Below are 24,820 nucleotides of genomic sequence, written 5' to 3' on the forward strand. Positions count from 1 at the left end.
CCCCTTGGGTCAGGTTATGCCTGCTCCAGGCATAATGTATGCAAGGGGGCATTGCCCCATTTGGAGGCCCAGCAAAGTGGCACAGTGAAATTTACAAGATTTCACTGCACAATATTTCCTGTCATTTTTAAAGCCTGCCCCAGGAAGGCGTTGAAGTGATGCTCCCATTGTCTCCAATGGGCCTCCCATGCATTGCTGGACTAGGGCCATAAAGTTTGGTGCTAGTCGACCAGTGTGCTAAGATAGCATAAAAAATGTTGACGCTATTGTGCTAACATGTGCCATGGTGAGTCGTATTGTGCTATGGTGGAGTTGGGGGGGAAGAGGTAAAAAAAAGTGGCGGAACATAGCTGATGTGCCACTTTCTTGTAAATATGCCCCAGTATGTTTAGAAAAGAAAGGTTAAGAAAAAGGAACAGGGGGCCACTGTTTCTAAAACGAGTGTCATCAGGTCGAGTACTCAGTGACCCCTTCACTGGGGTGGTTAGTCAGTAAATAAAGCAAGACCAGGACAAGCTGGCTGCATCGAGTGACGTACTAGGGTGGAAAAGGAGCTGCTATTTATCTATGAACCACAGGAAGACAACCTGATCAGGTGCAAAGCAAATGTTTGTGATCACTTAATGTGAAAAATACACTGGAAGTGAGTGCCAGATGGGAGGATCCAGAACAGAAAAGGAGGACCCAGAACCAGATCCAGAACAGAAAAGGAGAGTTAAGATGAAATGTAGAAACTGATGAAAAAGCCTTCATTGTAAGGCGAGGGCAGACGAGAGGATAAGACTGTATCTTGAGGCCTCAATAAAGTGCAGGCAATTAGTAGAGGCATTTTTTAAAAAGATGAACCGTTTCAAAGCAGGTGCTTCCTGGCACTGGCAGCCATTCCAGGGTTCTGCAGGCAGAAAGAGGAGCATTTCATTGATCTGAAATATCCAGAAGGTGTTATCCACACTTTATGAAACAAAAGATGTAAATACAATTAGGATGGCAATTGCAGAGGCGAAGGCACTAGTGCAAGGCTCTGATTGTCTCAATTCTCATTAAGTAACTTGCAACAGCAATTTTAAGATTCTAAATAGTGAGTCAATGTGTGCAAAATAAGCGCACAAGGATGTAACATAGTTCACGACCCCACCCACACCATAGGTGCTAACAATGCCAGGGTGTAAGGAAATGCCTCCTTGGCATGGTTACCCCCTAACCTTTTGCCTTTGCTAATGCTAAGTTATGATTTGAAAGAGTGCAAAAGTATCAAACTTCTCAGCACAATAAATGCACACTGATGCCAGTGTGCAATTTATTGTAACATACACCCAGAGGGCATCTTAGAGATGCCCCCTGAATACCTACCTGACTTCTAGTGTAGGCTAACCAGTTTCTGCCAGCCTGCCACACACCAGACATGTTGCTGGCCACATGGGGAGAGGTCCTTTGTCACTCTGTGGCCAGGAACAAAACCTGTACTGGGTGGAGGTGCTTCTCACCTCCCCCTGCAGGAATTATAACACCTGGCGATGAGCCTCAAAGGCTCACCCCTGTTGTTACAGCGCCCCAGGGCATTCTAGCTAGTGGAGATGCCCGCCCCTCCGGCCACTGCCCCCACTTTTGGCGGTAAGGCTGGAGGAGATAATGAGAAAAACAAGGAGGAGTCACCCACCAGTCAGGACAGCCCCCAAGGTGTCCTGAGCTGAGGTGACCCCTGCCTTGAGAAATCCTCCATCTTGAGTTTGGAGGATTTCCCCAATAGGATTAGGGATGTGCCCCCCTCCCCACAGGGAGGAGGCACAAAGAGGGTGTAGCCACCCTCAAGGACAGTAGCCATTGGCTACTGCCCTCCCAGACCTAAACACACCCCTAAATCCAGTATTTAGGGGCTCCCCAGATCCCAGGAAAGCAGATTCCTGCAACCTGAAGAAACAAGAAGGACTGCTGACCTACAAGCCTGCAGAGAAGGAGGAAGACGACAACTGCTTTGGCCCCAGCCGTACCGGCCTGTCTCCAACTTCGAAAACCTGCTCCAGCGATTCATCCGACAGGGACCAGCGACCTCTGAAGCCTCAGAGGACTGCCCTGGACTAAAGGACCAAGAAACCCCAGTGAATAGCGGCCCTGTTCAAAACCAGCTACTTCTTTGCAACAAAGAAGCAACTTTCAAAACTGCACGTTTCCAGCCGGAAGCGTGAGACTTCACTCTCTACATCCGACGCCCCCGGCTCGAGATCCAGAGAACAAACACCTCAGGGAGGACTCCCCGGAGACTGCGAGCCAGTGAGTGACCAGAAACGACCCCCCTGAGCCACCATAGCAACGCCTGCAGAGAGAATCCAGAGGCTCCCCCTGACCGCGACTGCCTGTAACAAGGGACCAACGCCTGGAACCAACACTGCACCTGCAGCCCCCAGCACCTGAAGGAACCGAACTTCAATGCACGAGTGACCCCCAGTCGACCCTTTGCCTAACCCAGGTGGTGGCTGTCCCGAGAAGCCCCCCCCCAGTGCCCGCCTGCACCGCTAGAGTGACCCCCGGGTCCCTCCATTGTTTCCTACCTAAAACCCAACACCTGCTTTGCACACTGCACCTGGCCGTCCCTGTGCCGCTGAGGGTGTGTTTTGTGTGCCTACTTGTGTACCCCCAGTGCTCTACAAAACCCCCCTGGTCTGCCCCCGAGGACGCAGGTACTTAGCTGCTGGCAGACTGGAATCAGAGCACTTCTGTTATCCATAGGCGCCTATGTGTTTTGAGCACCTCTTTGACCTCTGCACCCGACCAGCCCTGAGCTGGTGGTGTGATAACTTTGGGGTTGCCTTGAACCCCCAACGGTGGGCTGCCTATGCTCCAGAACTGAGGCTTGTAAGTGTTTTACTTACCTCCTAATCTAACCTTTACTTACCTCCCCCAGGAACTGTTGATTTTTGCAGTGTCCACTTTGAAAATAGCTTATTGCCATTTTTACAAGGACTGTACATGATTTTGTTTTCATTCAAAGTTCCTAAAGTATCTAAGTGAAGTATCTTACATTTAAAGTGTTTGATGTAAATCTTGAACCTTTGGTTCTTAAAATAAACTAAGAAAATATATTTTTCAATATGAAAACCTATTGGCCTGGAGTAAGTCTTTGAGTGTGTGTTCCTCATTTATTGCCTGTGTGTGTACAACAAAGGCTTAACACTACCCTCTGATAAGCCTACTGTTCGACCACACTACCACAAAATAGAGCATTAGAATTATCTACTTTTGCCATCTTACCTCTAAGGGGAACCCTTGTACTCTGTGCACACTATTTCTTACTTTGAAATAGTATATACAGAGCGAACTTCCTACACAGGGTAAGTAGCCAACCGAGGTCCAGTGCTCAATGAACAACCTGGCTCAGTGTAAAACAGATAGCGGAAGAGTCAGGCCACACCACAGCAAAGCAATTGTATCCACATTGACAAACTTTCAGAAGAAGTTAAACTATATCATGCAGAAAGAACACATATGGAGAGCAATTTAATAGGGACGCACCAAATACCGCTAGATACATCTTCTCAATAATGGACAATATATTAAATATATGAATGCATGTATAGTGAAGCTGCAAGCTCTAATTTGTTATACAACAGTTACTAAGGGAAAGCGTGGTGCTTTACAATATGCATTTTGATTTGTGTCTTCTAAGGAAATTAGAGAAGACATAGCAACAGAGGGCCATAGTTACAAAGCCCTGTGGCGCAGGACGGCGCAGCAACTACCTTGCTGCTCTACCCTGCATCACCAGGAAGGGGCAGAAATGCACTGCATCAACAAGATACGGTGCATTTATGTCCTCTTCCCCTGCAATGGGACAGAAATTGTTGTCATGCCATGGCCCAAGCCCACTTGCACCATGGTGCAATGGTGTCTGCATTGTGGGGATGATTGTTTTGTGCAGGAAGACGTTTCCTCTTTCAATATGTGCTGCAAAATGCAGCACACATAGAAAGATGAAAAATGGGGAGGAAAAGGGAACTTTGCAGAAGGGCCCCCTCAAGTTTCTTTAAGCCACTGTGTCGGGTCTCGTGGTACCTATAATGGTGTGTGTAGACCCCGTGAAGGGCAGATGCATGGTGGCTTGCAGGCAGGCTGCACCTAAGCACCTTGCTGTCTCAGCAAAGAGAACACAATCAGAGCCGAACCAGGGAACCAAAAGCAGCCCTGGCAAAAATACTCAAACCAGCCCTGCTCCCTACCTAACCTCACTCTTTCTCTTCCCATACATCTGGTCTCTCTCTCTACTCTCTCAGTTCTTCCTCTCTGATTGCTCTTTGACTCTCCATTTACAGACCACAGGTAAAACTAGCACTTCTAATACCAATGCGAGGGTCAAAAAAATTGATGAACAGGGTTACTAAGGGTTAGAGCTGGCAGTCATGTGGCTCTAAGTGGCACAAAGCTTCTTGAAGCAGCATTAAGTGCTGTCAACTTTAGCAACAAATTACCACTCACGTATAAAGGCAACTGTGAGCTGAAACTTGACCCTCAAGGTATGTCCAAACCCCTTTGCATGATGTAATGACTAATGTATGCAATGAGTGGACATCAGAGGTGGCCCATCCGAGAAACCTTAGGCTTTGGTACAAAATGAGATTTACCTAAATAGCATGATCTGGCCTTACCACAAATACTGATTCTGAAGAAAAGGAGTCACACTCAACGGGCAACACGGCACATCTTTTGATCTGTCTACATGTAACACACATGCTGTACCCTAAAGCACACATCTTACTTGTCTGACTCCTATACCGATGTGTCCACCTAGGAATTTGTACTGCAGACTAGACACTGCAGAATCTCCTTTGCACTACAGCCCGAGGCTCTGCATGATGCAGAACAGCCAAGTGCAGCCAATGACATCACAGGCAGGTGGCGCTTAGTAAATCTGGTGCTGTGCTATCTTCTGACCTCAGCGCAATAGAGAGCTGCAATTTTTCACTCAGCACTTTCTTGCACGAAGGACATTACATGTGGGCCTTAGTGAGCTTCCCATGTTGAGTTAGTCACCATCCCTTAAATTAAGAGACTGATCTATGGACTTTATTTTTAATTATGTTATTGGTGTTGTTACTGATCACGTGTACATTCGCAGATAAGAAAGTGGATTAAAATCTAGTAATTATTGACTTTAGACATTGTAAGATCTATTGAATTGAACTAATAGCCTTTGTGTTGAAAGGTGGTAAGGTCAATCTCGAAATCCATGAGCCATCAATGTGTCACTCACTCTCTGGCTCACACACTCAGTCTGCCTCACTCACTCACACACTCATTCACTCAGGCTCATTCACTCACTCTGACTCACTCATGTACTGACTCACTCATTCACTGACACTTTCACTCACTCTTACCATCCTCTTTAGTGCGTGTGAAGATCTGCTCACTCCTGACTCCATCTCCGGCATTGGTGTACGCCAGCACCTGGATACTGTAGTTTGTGTACTTCTCTAGCCCATCCAGCTCCAGGGAGGGCTGTGTTGTGGTCACATTCCGGATTTCTCCCAGTTCTGAAGGAAAAAAACAAAACTTTATCACAAAGAAGTCCAGCTCGTCCTTTTTGTCATGGATGTCTCATGTAGTAGGTACAGCACTGGCCTCTTGCTGGCATGGGACTATCTTTTGGTTTGTACTAATTGTATACTTCTCTACAACCCTCAGTACACATAGGCCCAGGTTTACAAAGGTTTTGCTTTGGAATTGCTTAATGTTTTTAACACAGACACGACGCAAAAACGTTTATGGGATTTACATTCTAACACAAATTGGTATTTGCACTGGTTTGTAAGAAGAAGTAACGCAATCAGCACAAAGCATGGTTTGCATTACTCTGCATCCATGAGGCGTTTTTCGGGTGGTGCATGGGCGTTTCCGTGCAACCACCCATGGTTTCTGATGCAATACCTCATCTACTTACAATAGTATACAGAGTTGTGCACCAAACCTTAACACTTCTTGAAAGCAGGCATTAAACAGGAGGAATATATTTATTTCTGCCAACGTTTCCCACTTTGCTTGTGTCCAGCACTGCACACCTCACATCCAAAGTGGAAAATGTTTTAAAGTTAGTCTAAGCATGGTATTTTGTACTGGAATTGCACCCTTCCGGAGCAAAACCTATGGTACACTCATGCTGACACCTTTATACTGTGGTGCAAAGGAGTGTACATGGCCTTCTGTAGCCTGATTGTGTCATATCACTGTGAATATAGTGCTTTCCCGCTTTCTCCCTGCCACGCATCGCAATGCGGCAACTTCGGGTGCTGTGCTGGATTGTGATAGGTTTGTAAGTCTGGGCCTCAGTGAATGCGCTTTTGTTAATGCTCAGTGGTAATCACCTTTTGAGCATTTAAAGCTCCTGCTATTAGTATTTCAGTTTGGGTTTGCTTGTTCTGAACATCTGTCGCTGCCACAAAGAGAATTTACATTTGGTAGACAAAAGTCAATTTTATACAGGTTTAAAATTTCCTGAGTACAGGCATCATGTAAGGACCAATAATTGCATTCATTACATTAAAGAGTAAACCTGGTTTCATACGTGTTGATATTTATTTTAAAGATGTTAGAGTCCCATTTCACATCGTGGTATTGTAACAGAAAGAAACAATATAAAGGACGACAGTTGTTATTGCCCTATGTTCAGGGCATTAACAGCAGTTAATTTCTGCAGTTAGTTGCAGCAGTTAGCAGCTAAAATTAAAATTTAACACAGAAATTCCTGTCTAGTTAATGCTCCTGATTTACACTTCCAATGTCTTAAAATGCAAACAAAAAAAACAAGGCAAGAACTTTAAGCATCATGTTTGTTTGAGCCAACCCTATCATTCAAGTTAGGGTGGCATTTATATCACACAGTAGGCTGATATCACATTTCTCATCCTAGATGTCTGCCACGTTTAGTACAGGTTCACAGGCCAACAAATCTAAATCCTGTGGTCCACACCAGAGGATGGGGAAGTCTCTCTATGTAGTTTCGAAACCTATTTCCACAAAATGTCAGAGACCATGCCTGTCTGCAGCCCCATTGTGCAGCTACTGATTCTTACCTCCATCCAGCAGATTTGCCCAGTAGATCACCCTGAACCCTCTGAGATTTCCATTAAGAGCTTCTTTGGAGGGCGTGGACCAGGATATGGAGATGGTCTCGGGTGATGTAGCTATTGCTTGAACATTCTCTGGAGGGCGACTGGGAACTGAAACGAGAAACCAAGGCATAGATATTTACTGCTTACAACTATTGGTAGAAAAAGCAGTGCCTTATTTGTATGGAGGTTATTTGCACCTTTCAGGTCTTGCATTAAAGAGTACACCCATATACTTTATGATTCTTTTTATTGTCAGACTAGCTAAAGCAATCTGTGGTGGTGACAGAGAAAAGAGACTTTGTGCCTGATTTAGAGTTTGGAGGAGGGGCTTCCTCAGTCGCAAACGTGACAGATATCCTCTCCACCCTATTACAATCCCATAATACCCTATGGAGATCATAATAGGGTGCATGGGATATCCATCACATTTGTGATGCAGCAACCCGTCCACCAAATTCTCAATCAGGCCCTTTGTCAGTTGCTGTAAACATGGATGCAACTCTTATCTATTTGTTCCAGTGGACATGGGTGTTGATTAAGAGTTAAACTTGTTCCTGCAATACATGTATTTTAGTTTGAAGCATTAATAATTGGCCGTAATGTTTTTTCTAAACAGAGATTTGTAATCCTTTTTGTCACTAGAATGAGCTTAGAAATGATAGATTAACTCATCCTATACAGATGCACATTCTCTGATAAAATAAAAGAAGATTTTAACAAAGGGCTGAAGAATGCAAACCTAATTAATTTAACCAGAAGAGGATCTGCATTTAGGGCAACAAAAAATGCATAGATTAACACCATTGGTATACCTCTATGTGCTGCACATATGTACATTTTGATACTGTTGCGACTGTCATTTCTTACATTGCTCTAGATCTTATATTTTTGTTTAGAATTTGTGTAAAATGTTATTGCCATTTTATCTAATTTTCCCGAATAACTGCTTTCCTACTCAAAAGGGTAGGTATTTCTTTTTGAAACTGAGTTAAGCACCTTAACAAAGGAGCACAACTCATTGTTTAGTATACATGACAATATTCTTCAATTGTTTTTTTTTTTAAAAACCTATAGAACCAAGCATGAAGCATATGCAACTTTGACGGCGACACCTGTGTTCCTCTGAGGAAGGACATGGCTGGTGCCTGAGAATTATAATGGTGAGGTGTTTAGAGGGAACATATCGCACGATGTATGTTGCTGATTATTCTAATGAACAACTGCAATTGTGATTCCCCAGAGTGCAGAACATGCTTTGTTTTGTATATTGCCTCCTGCATGGATGTTTGCACAGGGAGCTGTTTCAAGGCACCAGATCTGAGCATGAACTCTTTGCCATTGTCTTTTTATGGTTGTAAGAGGTACTCACCCCACAACTTAGCATGTTTATAAGAGGTTAGACGTCTGAATCTCACATGTGCAGGTTGTAGCTTTTACCTGGTGATTTCAGAGAGGCAGGACTTGTGGTTTTAGGGTACCAGCAAATGGACTCTTATATGGCGGTCGGACAAGTACCTTGGTAACTATGAGAAGCGGACGCAGCTCCTTTCGCTTTACCATGTCAGCTTAGCCTAGCACGCAGTGGCATCGCGTCACCACATTTATAGTTGTAAAACGTGACCACACGTGGTTCCTTGGTACACAGCATGATGTGATACTGTTCTGGGCCACCAAAGAGAATGTAAGTGTGAAGCTGCAGACAACTCTCCTAGGTGAGGCTTATTCCAAGTTGGCCACCAGAGACTCCACCCCTACATGGCCACCAATCTTCAACATAGCCCCAGTACGTTTTGTCTTTCCTAAGACCAGCCATTTCCTGCCAATTGGTTCCTGTTCTAGTAGACACAGATCCTCTGATCAGAGTCCCAGTGAGTCACAGACTCTGTGGCTTGCTGATGCTGTTGGATTCTTTGCTCCTGCTCCAGCTGCTGTTCCTGCTACAGGTCTGCAAGCTTTACCTCTGTCCAGTCCTGGTCTTACTCCAACTCTGCTTCAGTCCCAGTCATACTCCAGCATTGCTCGAGGTCCGCCAGCTGCCTCTCTTCTCCAGTCCTGAACTTACTCCAGCTCTGCTCCAGTCCCAGTCTTACTCCAGCATTGCTCGAGGTCTGCCAGCTGCCTCTCTTCTCCAGTCCTGGACTTACTCCATCTCTGCTCTAGTCCCAGTCTTACTCCAGCATTGCTCGAGGTCTGCCAGCTGCCTCTCTTCTCCAGTCCTGAACTTACTCCAGCTCTGCTCCAGTCCCAGTCATACTCCAGCAGTGCTCGAGGTCTGCCAGCTGCCTCTCTTCTCCAGTCCTGGACTTACTCCATCTCTGCTCTAGTCCCAGTCTTACTCCAGCATTGCTCGAGGTCTGCCCGCTGCCTCTCTTCTCCAGTCCTGGACTTACTCCAGCTCTGCTCCAGTCCCAGTCTTACTCCAGCATTGCTCGAGGTCTGCCAGCTGCCTCTCTTCTCCAGTCCTGGACTTACTCCAGCTCTGCTCTAGTCCCAGTCTTACTCCAGTATTGCTCGAGGTCTGCCAGCTGCCCCTTTTCCCCAGTCCTGGACTTAATTCAGCTCTGCTGTAGGCCCCGTCTTACTCCAGCATTGCTCGAGGTCTGCCAGCTGCCTCTCTTCTCCAGTCCTGGACTTACTCCATCTCTGCTCTAGTCCCAGTCTTACTCCAGCATTGCTCAAGGTCTGCCCGCTGCCTCCCTTCTCCAGTCCTGGACTTTCTCCATCTCTGCTCTAGTCCCAGTCTTACTCCAGCATTGCTCGAGGTCTGCCAGCTGCCTCTCTTCTCCAGTCCTGGACTTACTCCATCTCTGCTCTAGTCCCAGTCTTACTCCAGTATTGCTCGAGGTCTTCCAGCTGCCTCTCTTCTCCAGTCCTGGACTTAATTCAGCTCTGCTGTAGGCCCCGTCTTACTCCAGCATTGCTCGAGGTCCGCCAGCTGCCTCTCTTCTCCAGTCCTGGACTTACTCCAGCTCTGCTCCAGTCCCAGTCTTACTCCAGCATTGCTCGAGGTCTGCCAGCTGCCTCTCTTCTCCAGTCCTGGTCTTACTCCAGCTCTGCTGTAGGCCCATTCTTACTCCAGCTCTGCGCCAGTCCTGATATTGCTCCAGCACTTAACCCTGCCTGTCAGTTCAGTCCTGGTCTAGTCCAATTGCATCAGCTCCAGTTCTTCTCCCAACCTGGTCCTACTCCAGCAGGGATCCAGTCTTGGTCTAACTCCAGCTCTCTTCGAAGCTGCTGCTCCCACCCAGCCCTGGTCTTGCACAGATTGAAAAGTTCAGCATTGCAAGATCAGTTCTGCTATCAGATCCCTGCGCGTGCAGCAGTTTTGCCTTTGGCATTTACTCCCTTGTGCAGAACGAAGGCAACCTCTCTGTAAGCCATGGTTCAGCCGAGACAGTCTGTCTCTCGTGAATAAGATGTCCTTGTCTCAGCGTCTCTTAGAAAGAGGTAAACGATCAACCCCTGCGCCGAGCCCTTGACACTGAAGGGGTTTCACATTAACTTTCACTCCGATAAAAATAGAGTGAATAAATAACTGATAGACAAAAAATACCTTTTGAATCTCACATAGAGCGAAACAAGAAGTGGAAGGGGCACCATTTGGAGAACATAATGTGAAACTAAAGCGCAAATAAATCCGAAAAGTGCATTCTTTGTTAGTGGGAAATACTATTTTCATATTGCAGCAGCAGACGGAAAATTAAAGTTTAAATTTTTTTATTAAAAAGTTCAAATCAAAAACTGAAGAAAAATTACGATTTTCAATATCATATTTAGCCCTTATCATAGAAATGTAAAGGGTTAATGTTGACTTTAACTGGGGAAAAAAACGATTCACATTGGCTCCAAACGATGGAGAGAGAAATGATTCCATAGGCATGTGGAATTTTTTTATTACACAAATAAGGCTTTGTGTAGATTCTGATTACCACCCTTCATGCACTTCGTGGAGCACCCTACTTTTCTTTCGTCTACACCTAATCAGTGTCCCCTACACTCGAACTCATAAATGCAATAAAACATGCCCAAAAATATCATAATATGTTTTGTTTCACTCATTCTTTCGTACCCTATTCTCAAAATATGCAAATGGGACTTTAGAAGGAATGTTTTGCACATCAGTAAACAGCGTAGATGGCTATTCATCACAGCTAACAATACCTCAAGGGAAATGCACAGCATGTGAACACCACTTTTCATACAAAAGCCCAGTGTCATATGGCCTGATGGTCGCAGCTTTTCTCAAGTGACGTAACGAAAATTAAGCCCCCCCCCCCTGCAAATTACATGTCCCCCTACCCAGTCAGGAGCCTGCTGTCCCAGCACAGTGTATCCCCCCTCCACCCGGGGGCCGCGGGTGTCTTTGTTACGCCACTGCTTCTCTCATCCGTAGATAGTACTAAAACTACTCCGAAAAAGAGCAATTTTCTAGCATTTCAGAATTAAATCTTGCTTCAAATGATCGGTGTTTAGCCGCCATATGATGCAATATTCATAAAAAATAAATCTATGAATTTCAAAAAGCCTTGACCGTTTCAATCTATTTTTGAGATATAGACTCTTCTCACCACTAGATGGAGCCCACGGTCTATGTAAAATAGTCCTGGTGTCTGCTTATGTCGTTAGTTAGTGAGGATGCTGTTAGCTGCAAAACACTCTCTAGTGGCCTCTAGTGGCCTCTACTCAAGCTCAAGTCTGCGCGCAGCCAATTCTGTTCGACTATGCTGGGCTATTAAATCACCTTCCCCTCCGGCGTGCTCTGAGGTTTGGCAAAACCACTTCTACCTGTGGTAGAGGTGTGCACAGCTCACAGGTCTGGAGTGGTCCAGCGTATGCATTTAAGGGCGCAGCTATCACTGGTGCAGCCGGTGCAGAGTAGGAACGCTCCTAATCAACTGGCAACCAAGTGAATGGAGGACACTTTTCTTTGCTTGCACTAGGGCCCATGACACCTTTGTTGTGCCACTCGCTGTGTGCATTTTCTACCGTTTATATTCATGCGATGTTGTATGACACATTCTTGACAAAATCGACAGTAAAAATGACCCTTTAAAAATAGCTTTCTCTTTTAGGAACTAAAGAGCTGAAGCATTTCTGTACTTTTTTGAGGTTCTTAACATAATCTGGCAATTGTCATTTAGGAAATGCCTGAATGTGTTCCACAGTCCACACGAAGTTTAGCTCCATTAAACTGTCTTTATGGGAGCTATAGACAGGGGCGGCTCCTCCATAAGGGCGGAGGAGCGTCACCTCCCCAACCCCCTATCAGCAGCAGCAGCTGCAAAACTTTTCAAAGAAAAGGATAATAAACTATGTTTATTATCCTATTCTTTGAAAGGGGCGGGGCCACAGAGGTGACGTGCACTGTGGGGAAGTGCACAGCACTCCCCCTCACTGCGCATGTATGTTTGGCCAGCTGTTTCGGGACATGCAAACACATATGCGCAGTAGGCTCTCTCAAGCCCGGCAACACAGTTGCCGGGCTGGAGAAAGCCTGCACATGCTCCCAGTCTGCCTAGGATTGGCCATAGGGCAGGCTGGGAGCCTGTGCCTGCAGCATCCGGATGAAGGCAAGGAGAGGACTGGCTCGGCGCGGCAGCAGAGGTAAGGTTTTTTCAAAATTGTATTTTATTATGACTTCCTCCCGTGCCCACCCCTTCCCCCCGTGTTGCGGCCCACCCCGCCCCTAGGAATTCCCGCGAGCCACGACTGTCTATAGATCATATTACGAGATTTACAGGGCCAGATTTACAAGGCTCTAGCGCCTCTTAGTGCCACACTAGTATTTTTTTAATGCTAATGTGGCATTAAGGAGGCCAATATCCTTTGTCATATTTACAAAGTGGTGCAATACTAGCACTGTGCCACTTCGTAACCCCTTGCTCCACATTATACCTGTGCCAGGTATAATGTATGCCAGGGGGGCGTTCTAACGCAGGGAGCCTGCAAAAAATGGCACTGTACAATCTACAAGATTGCACTGCAACATTTATTCCATCATTTGTAATGCCTTCTTGGGGCAGACGTTAAAGTGACGGGCCCATAGAAGAATATGGGACTCCCTAGTGCTTTGCTGCAATAGCGCCATAATCTATCTAGAAAAGCACCATAATAGTGTCATAAATGATGACTCTATTTTGGAAATGAGCGCCATGGTGCGCCATATTGTAAATACAGCGCTACCATGGTGTCGTTAGGTGTAGCCAGGGCAGCGCAGGAAAACTAGCGCATCAGGCCCGATGCACCACCTTCTTGTAGATCTGGACCGAAGTGCATAAACCTGTACTCAGTCTCCTATGTCATATTTATCAATAGAAAAAAGAAAGGGTCTTTTGAACTATTTCACATGGGTTAGCAGACATGACCTTACACCCCTAAGCCGAATTCATTCATCTGGTTTAAAAAGTAACCTGCCTTTGGTAACAATATTCGTGTGGATCCTACATCTTTCCACAGATTCCTTCACGTGCCAGACCCGAATTGTACACTTTTTTCCAGCAATACCGTACCGGCACTGCAGGCTATGCCATGAGGCTTTACCCGTGACTATGACTGTCCACAATGGAATGACACATGGAAATATGGTACCAACCACCATGCTGGCATTAATTACCAGTACTTTCTCCATGCCACATTGAAGTGCCTGGAGTGGAACCAAGATAGGCTCCATTACAGCTAGAAATACATTATATGAACTTTTACATATGTTGGGATCTTATTATCAATAGCACTAACTGTGAGAGTAGAGAATCCACCAAAATATTGTTAATTTTTAATGCTTATGATGAACAATTCTTTCAGCAGATGACTTACTTTATTAATGAGCCTCAAAGTGAGAACCTCTGGGAGGTGTAAATTAGTAGAGTCAATTAACCAAGGAAGTCATGTAGCACATCTGGCAAGGGATTCACCACTGAATGCCTGGAATGTGAGAGAATAAGGCGTCCTGACAGATATTACCACATAGGGAGAGTTATGGAAGTAGCCATGGTCCTTGTGGAATCAGGACAAAAACCAGAGCAAGGGTTTTCTTGGCCAAGGCATAGCAGGTCTTTATATAGAGCAAAACAAAACCTGTGTACACTTGATCACAGTCAAGGCCTGTTTAGCTCGCGAAAAGCCCACAAATCACTGGGTATCCCTCTATCTTGATTTGTGCAGTCAATCTAATGAGAAACACCATGCTTGCATGCCTGAGATCCAGTCTATTCAATCTCTCTTCTTCCTTAGTGGTAGGTGGGGAAGATGGATTAAAGAACGAGAGATTATGAGTGTGAAAAGAAGATACTACCTTAAGTAGGAATGAAGGTGAGGCACAAAGAATCAGTTCATCTAGGTCAAATACAGTGAAGCATGCACGAACTGATAGGGTATGAAGTTCAACGAGCCTACGGGTCAAAGTTATCAGCACAAGGAAAATGGTTTCCTTTGTCAGAAGTTGAACCGGGCAACTATGCTTCAGCTTGAATGGAATGACACGAGCAACATTAATATAAGATTCAGAACCCACTATGGAACAATGAACAGATTGGGAGCAGTCAAGCAGAGTAAACCTTTTTGAAAACACACCACAAGTCATGTGGACTGGAAGACACAAAGGCACATAGTACAGCCGGCTAACCTTAAACAATATTCACTGTCAGACACTGTTGGGGAAAAGATTGTGAGAAAGATGCAATGTCTGAAAAGTAGGACTGAAAGGGATTTAGATCTTCTGACTGACACCTCTAAACAAACTTACTTCAATGACCTTCGTAAATGCATTTCATGGCAGGCTTCCATGCAGCCAACTTGAGGAATGCAACCTCCGGAGGTAAGCAGACATTCTATAATTGGCAAAGCGAAACCTCTGTGTATGCAGCTGCAGTGTCAGAGGTCTGGAGTGTACAACACGACTAACCTGCTGTGAAAGCAGGTCTACCCTGTACAGAAGAGAAGATTGAATGCAGAGTTCCACCAGAAAGGTGTACCAAAACTTCTTCGTTCAGTGTGGATGACTTGTACTTCATCATCTTGCAATGTCTCAAGGACGTCTGACACAATCAGAATTGGTGGACATGCATAATGCAGATCCCGTGACCAACTGAGAATGAAGGCATCCCCTACGGAACAATTCAGAGGAAAGTGTATGGCACAAAATGAGGACTATTCCTGTGCTAGTCTCTAATGAAGATATCAATGCACGGGCACCGTAATCTGGAGACGATTATTACAGTGACTTTGTTTTTGGAGGTCCTACTTGTGGTCCTCCAAGGAGAGATGACTAAAAGTATCCAGTCTACAATAAGGGTTCCGACGAGGTTGCCCACTACCAGGAATATGCTCTGCTGTTGGGTCTACTGCCACAGCCAAATCTCCAAGACTCCACACTGCCATGCCTGTTGCTATAATGGATGGTCATGGTATTGTCGTACAGAACATGAACAGCTTTCACTGGGATGGAAGGGAGGAAAGCCTTCATGGCAAGACTCACTGCCAGCAGCTCCAACACATTTATTTAAGGGCACTCCTCCGACATGGACCATAGACCACTAGCCATGATGTTGCTTAGATCAGCACCCGCTAGAATGAGGAGGTACAATAGCCTGTAACTGTGGAAGGGATGGCCCACCAACAGATTAGAAAAGCATATTCACCAGGTCAAATTTAGGACAGATTTGTTGTTCACCATGAGAGTTGAGAGGCAACCCTGATGGTAGAGCCACTGTTTCCTCAGCAGTGCTAAATTTGTAAATAAAAACGTGCTGGTGCCCAAAGTCCTCCTCTTAAACACGCAGCTGCTGCAATTAAATGAGGGAACACGGAATACTGAGGCAGCGTAATCTTGAAGCCATCTCGGGCATCCTCAATCCATTTAAAGGCACTTCCTGCCCCTTCAGCTCGCTCTTGCAGCTTTCTACTTTCTCCCTTTGTGATGCTTTTTTTCATTTTTCCCTTCCTCCGTCTTTCCCATATGTGTCTTTTGCTCACAGCAACTGCTTGAGGCAGAAGAATAAGCCCCGGCCCTCAGAAATAAGTGCCGGTGCTCAGCACCGGAAACAACAAGCACAAATTAAGCACTGTTCCTCAGGCACCACCATAGTAGCCCACATTAGCCATTTTCCATGCGGTACCAGCAGGGAGGTACCATCAACTTGAAGAGGCATATCAATTACAGAACCAGGATCGGTGTTTGAGCTAGAACCTTAGGAATCATATCCCAAATATCTACACACATTTGAGGAAGAAAAGCCTTCAAACAGATTGTATCTACAACGCTCCTATAGAAGTCAACCTCTGTGTAAGGAAGAGATTGGCGTTTTGGTAATGTCTGTGTAAGGAAATGATTGGCCAATTCATGTAGAGGGGTCATCGTGCATTGAAGATGTTCCTATCCCGGTGCAGGTGAACCCACAGTATAAAACTACATGGACTCTTGACCTCAGCACTTAATAAAGAGTGAGCAAGTTTCCTTGGATGAGTATTAGCAATAATTGATAGGCAGTAGCATTTTAATAATTGAGATATTATGCATTAATACTCATAATTAAGGGGGTGAATTGAAGTTAAATGGACAGGGTACTCTATCAGGAATGCGACAGAGTACACATCCTGCCAAACTGATGGTCTATCAGCCCTAATTAGCGTCAGGAGAATCATCAGACTTCCACCAATGGAGTCACTAGTGGCTCAGTTAGCAGGAAACTACCTCTGATGGACCGGAAGAGTAGAGGCCTTCAAAGTGAAGCCATTACATTGCCAACTCTATTCAGAGAGGAGGGTTTGGTTGTTTTCCTGCCCATCACCACCAGGAAAAACCTGGCAGTTAGTGACATAAAACCAACAATGTTACCACGTCGTGGGAGAAAGTTCTGGGGTATGCAGGTCATTCTTTTTTTGTTTTTCAATAACAAACTCCCATTTTGGGAGTTTGGTTACGAAAAACAACAAAATGTGAAATATTTGTCGGATAGATGTTAAAACCAATGGAGGCATAACACTAAGGGGGTCATTCTGACCCCGGCCGGCGCGGAAGCCGCCGGCCTGGCTGGAACCGCCAGAATACTGCTGCGCGGTCAAAAGACCGCCGCGGGTATTCTGGGTTTCCCGCTGGGCTGGCGGGCGACCGCCAGAAGGCCGCCCGCCAGCCCAGCGGGAAACACCCTTCCATGAGGATGCCGGCTCCGAATGGAGCCGGCGGAGTGGAAGGGGTGCGACGGGTGCAGTAGCAGACACTGAAAATCTTGGTGGGGCCCTGTTACGGGGGCCCCTGCAGTGCCCATGCCATTGGCATGGGCACTGCAGGGGCCCCCAGGGGCCCCCAGGGGCCCCACGACACCCCATACCGCCATCCTGTTCCTGGCGGCCAAAACCGCCAGGAACAGGATGGCGGTATGGGGGTCGGAATCCCCATGGCGGCGCAGCAAGCTGCGCCGCCATGGAGGATTCCCCAGGGCAGCGGAAAACCGGCGGTGTGTTTCTGACCGCAGCTGTACCGCCGCGGTCAGAATGCCCAAGGGAGCACTGCCAGCCTGTTGGCGGTGCTCCCGCGGTCGTTGGCCCTGGCGGATTTTACCGCCAGGGTCAGAATGACCCCCTAAACCTTTTGTACCTTCTAATGAACTGCCCGTCACAGCAGTTCCTTTCAATGTACAAAGATGACCTATGGGCAATCTCTAAATAGGACAAAACACCATCCTTCAGGGTGGTGGAGGTGGCAGACATTAAGCTCTCCACCACCCTGACAGGTGGTACTCTGCCTACCTGGAGCTAAATCAGTCCCTCAGCCTTGTATGAAGCAATAATTTGTAAATATTATTACAATGGCTGCTAAAAATCATTCTTGAGACATTTGCTCGATTAAAATTAATGGTATAGAAAAACTTTGATTTACTATGAGAATAATGTGTTATATAGATTAGGTCGCTGAGACTCAAGCCCTTGCTTGAACTTGTACAATAGTCTTATGATATGTATGGTGTTAATCATTTAATTATATGTATATGTTATTGTAGGAGGCTGGCCTGGCTTGTAGTGGGTACCAAGGGGTACTTACACTCTGTACCAGGTCCAGTTATCCCTTATTAGTGTAGAAGAGGTGTTTCTAGCAGCTTAGGCTGATAGAAGGTAGCTATAGCAGAGCAGCTTAGGCTGAACTAGGAGACATGCAAAGCTCCTACTATACCACTGGTGTCATATGCACAATATCATAAGAAAACACAATACACAGATATACTAAAAATAAAGGTACTTTATTTTTATGACAATATGCCAAAAGTATCTCAGTGAGTACCCTCAGTATGAGGATGCCAAATATACACAAGATATATGTACACAATACCAAAAATATGCAGTAATAGCAAAAGGAAGTAATGCAAGCAGTGTAAAGTTACAATAGATTGCAATAGGAGCACATAGGTATAGGGGCAACACAAACCATATACTCCAAAAGTGGAATGCGAATAACGTATGGACCCCAAACCTATGTGAGCTCGTAGAGGGTCGCTGGGACTGTAAGAAAACAGTGAGGGTTAGGAAAATAGCCCACCCCAAGACCCTGAAAAGTAGGTGTAAAGTGCACCTATGTTCCCCAGAGAGCACAGAAGTCGTGATAGGGGGATTCTGCAAGGAAGACCAACACCAGCAATGCAACCAAAGTGGATTTCCGGACGAGAGTACCTGTGGAACAAGGGGACCAAGTCCAAGAGTCGCGACAAAGTCGAGATTGGGCAGATGCCCAGGAAATGCCAGCTGAGGGTGCAAAGAAGCTGCCTCCGGATGGTAGAAGCTGTGGATTCTCCAAGAACGAAGAGGGATAGAAACTTCCCCTTTAAAGGATGGATGTCCCACATCGTGAAGAAGCTTGCAGAGGGGTTCCCACGCAGAAAGACGGCAAACAAGCCTTGCTAGCTGAAAGGGTTGCGATTAGGGTTTTTGGATGCTGCTGTGGCCCAGGAGGGACCAGGATGTCTCCACTTGCGTGAAGAGACAGAGGGGGCGCCCAGCAAGACAGGGAGCCCTCACAGAAGCAGGCAGCACCTGCAGAAGTGCCGGAACAGGCACTACGAAGAGGAGTGAACCGGAGCTCACCCGAAGTCACAAAAGGAGATCCCACGACGCCGGAGGACAACTCAGGAGGTTGTGCACTGCAGGTTTGAGTGTCAGGGACCCAGGCTTGGCTGTGCACAAAGGAAATCCTGGAAGACTGTACAGGAGCCGGAGCAGCTGCAAATCATGCGGTACCCAGCAATACAGTCTAGCGTGGGGAGGCAAGGACTTATCTCCACCAAACTTGGACTGAAGAGTCACTGGACTGTGGGAGTCACTTGGACAGAGTTGCTGAGTTCCAGAGACCACGCTCGTCGTGCTGAGAGGGGACCCAGAGGACCGGTGATGCAGTTCTTTTGGTGCCTGCGGTTGCAGGGGGAGGATTCCTTCGTCCCACAGGAGATTTCTTCAGAGCTTCTAGTGCAGAGAGGAGGCAGACTACCCCCACAACATGCACCACCAGGAAAACAGTCGAGAAGGAGGCAGGATCAGCAATACAAGGTTACAGTAGTCGTCTTTGCTACTTTGTTGCGGTTTTGCAGGCATCCTGAGCAGTCAGCGGTCGATCATTTGGCAGAAGGTGAAGAGATAGATGCAGAGGAACTCTGATGAGCTCTTGCATTCGTTATCTAAAGAATTCCCCAAAGCAGAGACCCTAAATAACCAGAAAAGGAGGTTTGGCTACCTAGGAAGGAGGATAGGCTAGCAACACAGGTAAGAGCCTATCAGGAGGAGTCTCTGACGTCACCTGCTGGCACTGGCCACTCAGAGCAGTCCAGTGTGCCAGCAGCACCTCTGTTTCCAAGATGGCAGAGGTCTGGAGCACACTGGAGGAGCCCTGGGCACCTCCCCTGGGAGGTGTAGGTCAGGGGAGTGGTCACTCCCCTTTCCTTTGTCCAGTTTCGCGCCAGAGCAGGGCTGGGGGATCCCTGAACTGGTGTAGACTGGCTTATGCAGAGATGGGCACCATGTGTGCCCATCAAAGCATTTCCAGAGGCTGGGGGAGGCTACTCCTCCCCAGCCCTGACACCTTTTTCCAAAGGGAGAGGGTGTAACACCCTTTCTCTGAGGAAGTCCTTTGTTCTGCCTTCCTGGGCCAGGCCTGGCAGGGTCTCATTGACACATACACTAAAACAACATATAGAGTGAAATATGGGGGTAACATGCCAGGTAAGATGGTACTTTCCTACACAACCCCCCTCCAAACGAAGGACAATAAGACTAGCCATGACCTGATGAGTCTTCATTGTCTAAGTGGAAATATCTGGAGAGTCCATCTGCATTGGAGTAGGTACTCCCAGGTCTATGTTCCACTGTATAGTCCATTCCCTGTAGGGATATGGACCACCTCAACAATTTAGGGTTTTCAGCTTTCATTTGTTTTAGCCAAAGTAGAGGTTTGTGGTCTGTCTGAACAATGAAGTGAGTGCCAAACAGGTATGGCCTCAACTTTTTCAGTGCCCAGACCACAGCAAAGGCCTCCCTCTCTATGGCAGACCAACGCTTTTCTCTAGGGGTCAACCTCCTGCTGATAAAAGCAACAGGTTGATCCTGGCCCTCAGAATTGAGTTGTGATAAGACTGCCCCTACCCCTAATTCAGATGCATCAGTTTGAACAATTAATTTTTTGGAGTAACATGGGCTTTTTAGGACAGGTGCAGTGCACATGGCCTGTTTCCGCTCCTCAAAAGCTTTCTGACAGCTAGCTGTCCATAATACCTTTTTAGGCATTTTCTTAGAAGTGAGGTCATTAAGAGGGGCTGCTATGGAGCCATAGTTCTTTATGAACCTCCTGTAATACCCAGTGAGGCCTAAGAAGGCTCTCACCTGGGTCTGAGTTGTAGGGGGAACCCAATCTATGATAGTTTGGATTTTCCCCTGAAGTGGTGCAATCTGTTCCCCACCTACAAGGTGTCCCAGATAAACCACTTTCCCCTGCCCTATCTGGCACTTTGAAGCCTTGAAATTGAGGCCTGCCTTTTGCAGGGCCTCTAAATCTTTCCATAGGTGGACCAGGTGATCATCCCAGGTGGAGCTAAAGACAGCTATATCATCTAGATATGCTGCACTAAAAGCCTCCAACCCTTGCAGGACTGTATTCACCAACCTCTGAAAAGTGGCAGGTGCATTTTTCAAACCAAAGGGCATTACTGTGAATTGGTAGTGCCCTCCAATAGTCGAAAATGCGGTTTTTGCTTTAGCATCCTCTGATAACTTGATCTGCCAATACCCTGCAGTCAAATCAAAGGTGCTTAGATACTTGGCAGATGCCAGTGTATCTATGAGCTCATCTGCCCTGGGTATAGGGTGAGCATCAGTTTTAGTTACCTGGTTGAGACCTCTGTAATCTACACAAAACCTCATCTCTCTTTTCCCATCTGTAGAGTGAGGCTTTGGTACAAGCACCACAGGAGAGGCCCATGGACTTTCAGAGTGCTCAACCACCCCCAGTTCAAGCATTTTCTGAACCTCTTGTTTTATGCAGTCCCTGACATGGTCAGGCTGCCTATAGATCTTACTTTTGACAGGCATGCTGTCTCCAGTATCTATAGTGTGCTCACACCAAGAAGTGGTGCCTGGCACAGTAGAAAAGAGTTTAGAAAACTGACCCAGGAGATTTATGCAGTGGTGTTACTGCTCAGCAGTAAGACAATCTGCCAAAATTACACCTTCCACTAGAGCATCTTGTTCTGTGGAAGAGAAGAGATCAGGGAGAGGGTCACTCTCTTCTTCCTGTCCTTCATCTGTTGCAATGAGCAGGGTGAGATCAGCCCTGTCATAGTAGGGTTTTAGGCGATTGACATGGACCACTCTAAGGGGACTCCTGGCAGTGCCCAAGTCAACCAAGTAGGTGACTTCTCCCTTCTTTTCAACAATAATGTGGGGTCCACTCCATTTGTCTTGGAGTGCTCTTGGGGCCACAGGCTCCAAGACCCACACTTTCTGCCCTGGTTGGTACTGAATCAGAACAGTCTTCTGGTCATGCCATTGCTTTTGGAGTTCTTGGCTGGCCTGAAGGTTTTTACTGGCCTTTTTCATGTACTCAGCCATTCTGGATCTTAGGCCAAGTACATAGTCCACTATGTCTTGCTTAGGAGCTTTTAAAGGTTGTTCCCAACCCTCCTTTACAAGTGTTAGAGGACCTCTTACAGGGTGCCCAAATAGGAGTTCCAAGGGGCTGAAACCCACTCCTTTCTGGGGTACCTCCCTGTAAGCAAAAAGGAGGCAAGGTAATAGGACATCCCATCTCCTCCTGAGGTTTTCAGGGAGTCCCATTATCATTCCTTTGAGATTTTTATTAAACCTCTCAACCAGTCCATTTGTTTGTGGATGATAAGGTGTGGTGAATTTGTATGTTACACCACATTCCTTCCACATGGCCTTCAAGTATGCAGACATAAAGTTGCTACCCCTTTCTGATACCACCTCTTTTGGGAAACCTACCCTGGAAAAGATTCCCAGGAGGGCTTTTGCCACTGCAGGAGCTGTAGTGGTCCTTAGAGGAATTGCTTCAGGATATCTTGTGGCATGGTCCACTACCACCAAGATAAACCTATTGCCTGAAGCAATAGGAGGGTCAAGGGCCCAAACTATGCCAACCCCTACCCTTTCAAAGGGAACCCCAACCACAGGTAGTGGAATAAGGGGAGCCTTTGGGGTGCCACCTGTCTTGCCACTAGCTTGATAGGTGACACAGGACTTACAAAAAACCTTTGTGTCCTCTGATATCCTAGGCCAATGAAACAGGGGGACAAGCCTTTCCCATGTTTTAATTTGCCCTAGATGTCCAGCCAAGGGAATGTTTTGGGCTAGAGTTAGGAGGAACTCTCTGTATTGTAGGGGAATGACCAATCTCCTGGCTGCTCCAGGTTTAGGGTCCCTTGCCTCTGTATACAAGAGGTTGTCCTCCCAGTAAACTCTATATGAGTCACTGACATCCCCATTTTGCTGTTTGACAGCTTGCTGTCTTAGACCATCTAATGTGGGACAGGTTTGCTGTGCCACACTCAGCTCCTCCCTGGCAGGCCCCCCTCCACCCAAAAGCTCAGCAAAAGACTAGAGAAATAGAGTTCCCGAAATGGAGATGAAGTAAAGTGAATAAAATATCTTGTCCCACAATTATTGCAGATTACATTTTACCATAATAATATAATAAGCCATTCTATTTGGGCAATGGGTCACCATACTATTTGTGGGTTCTTTAAGAAACACAGGATAATGCTTGTTCTAGGAAGAGGAAAGTGATGGGTTGGTCCAGCTCCTCTGGTGAAGGTTCTGCACAGGGGGGAAATTCAACTTCCTCAGAAGTTGAATCATCTGTAGAGGGAGGGATAGTAGGTAGGGATTTACCTTTACTAACCCTAGCTTTAGGGAGCACTTGGTCCATTGTTCCAGGATCCAAGTCACCCTGTCCTTTTTGCTTTTTGGCCTGAGCCCTTGTCAAAGCAAAAATATTCCCAGGAATGCCCAGCATTGCTGCATGAGCCTCCAACTCCACTTCTGCCCAAGCTGATGTCTCTAAATCGTTCCCTAGCAGACAGTCTACAGGTAAATCTGAGGCAACCACAACTTTCTTTGGACCAGTAACCCCCCCCCCCCCAGTTGAGATTTACAACAGCCATGGGGTGGCTAAGAGTGTTGTTATGAGCATCAGTCACTTGGTACTGGGGACCAAGTAGGTGTTGTTCAGGGTGTACCAGTTTCTCTATTACCATGGTAACACTGGCACCTGTGTCCTTGTAGGCCTGAACCTCAACACCATTTATTAAGGGAAGTTGCTTGTACTTATCCATATTAAGGGGACAAGCAACCAAGGTGGCCAAATCAATGGCTCCTTCAGAGACTAACACAGCCTCTGTGGTCTCCCTAACAAGACCAACCCAAACTAAATTACCAAAAGTGAGCCCAGCTACTCCCTTTGATTGGCTATTAGTAGGTTTGCTCCCACCACCACTGCTATTACTAGGGACACTAGGTGTAGCAGTAGGGGTTGTGGCAGTGGGAGGCTTGGTGCTTTTCTTTGGACAACTGGCATCAGTTGTCCAATGGCCTTTTAATTTACATAAATAGCACCATGGTTTCTTTACTTGATTAGAAGAGGATTTGGACCCACCACCCCACCAGAGTGTTTTTGTGGGCCTGATGAAGACTCATTTTTAGATTTGTCCCCACCCTTGTCTGAAGACTTACCATCCTTCTTGCCATCCTTGTCACCCCCTGTATGAACTTTTCTGTTCACTCTTGTTCTGACCCATTTGTCTGCCTTCTTTCCCAGTTCTTGGGGAGAGGTCAGATCTGAGTCCACTAGATATTGGTGTAACAAATCAGACACACAGTTATTCAGAATATGCTCTCTCAGGATCAGATTATTAAGGCTTTAATTGTCAGAAACTTTACTGCCATGTAACCACCCCTCCAAGGCCTTCACTGAATAGTCAACAAAGTCTACCCAGTCTTGTGAGGACTCTTTTCTGGTTTCTCTGAACTTAATCCTGTATTGTTCAGTGGTTAAGCCAAATCCATCCAAGAGTGCATTCTTCAAAACTGTAAAATTATTGGCATCACTTTCCTTCACAGTAAGGAGCCTATCCCTACCCTTTCCAATGAAAGATAGCCATCGGATAGCAGCCCACTGCCTTTGAGGGACCCCCTGTACAACACAGGCCCTCTCAAGTGCAGCAAACCAAACCACTTGT

The 24,820-nt window shown here is 46.4% G+C and overlaps 1 protein-coding gene across 1 annotated transcript in view; it reads right to left on the reverse strand.

Annotated features, from left to right (window-relative positions):
* Positions 1 to 24,820, reverse strand: part of DSCAM (DS cell adhesion molecule) — a 1,000,736-nt gene that overhangs the window by 261,754 nt on the left and 714,162 nt on the right. Inside the window, exons 18-19 of the mRNA XM_069202587.1 lie at positions 7,059 to 7,205; positions 5,367 to 5,522 (exon numbers count right to left, since the gene is read on the reverse strand). Coding sequence (XP_069058688.1) covers positions 5,367 to 5,522; positions 7,059 to 7,205 — 303 coding nt within the window. The remainder of the gene's footprint in view (positions 1 to 5,366; positions 5,523 to 7,058; positions 7,206 to 24,820) is intronic.

This window comes from Pleurodeles waltl, chromosome 8 (genome assembly GCF_031143425.1).
Source record: "Pleurodeles waltl isolate 20211129_DDA chromosome 8, aPleWal1.hap1.20221129, whole genome shotgun sequence".
Lineage (NCBI taxonomy): Eukaryota > Metazoa > Chordata > Amphibia > Caudata > Salamandridae > Pleurodeles > Pleurodeles waltl.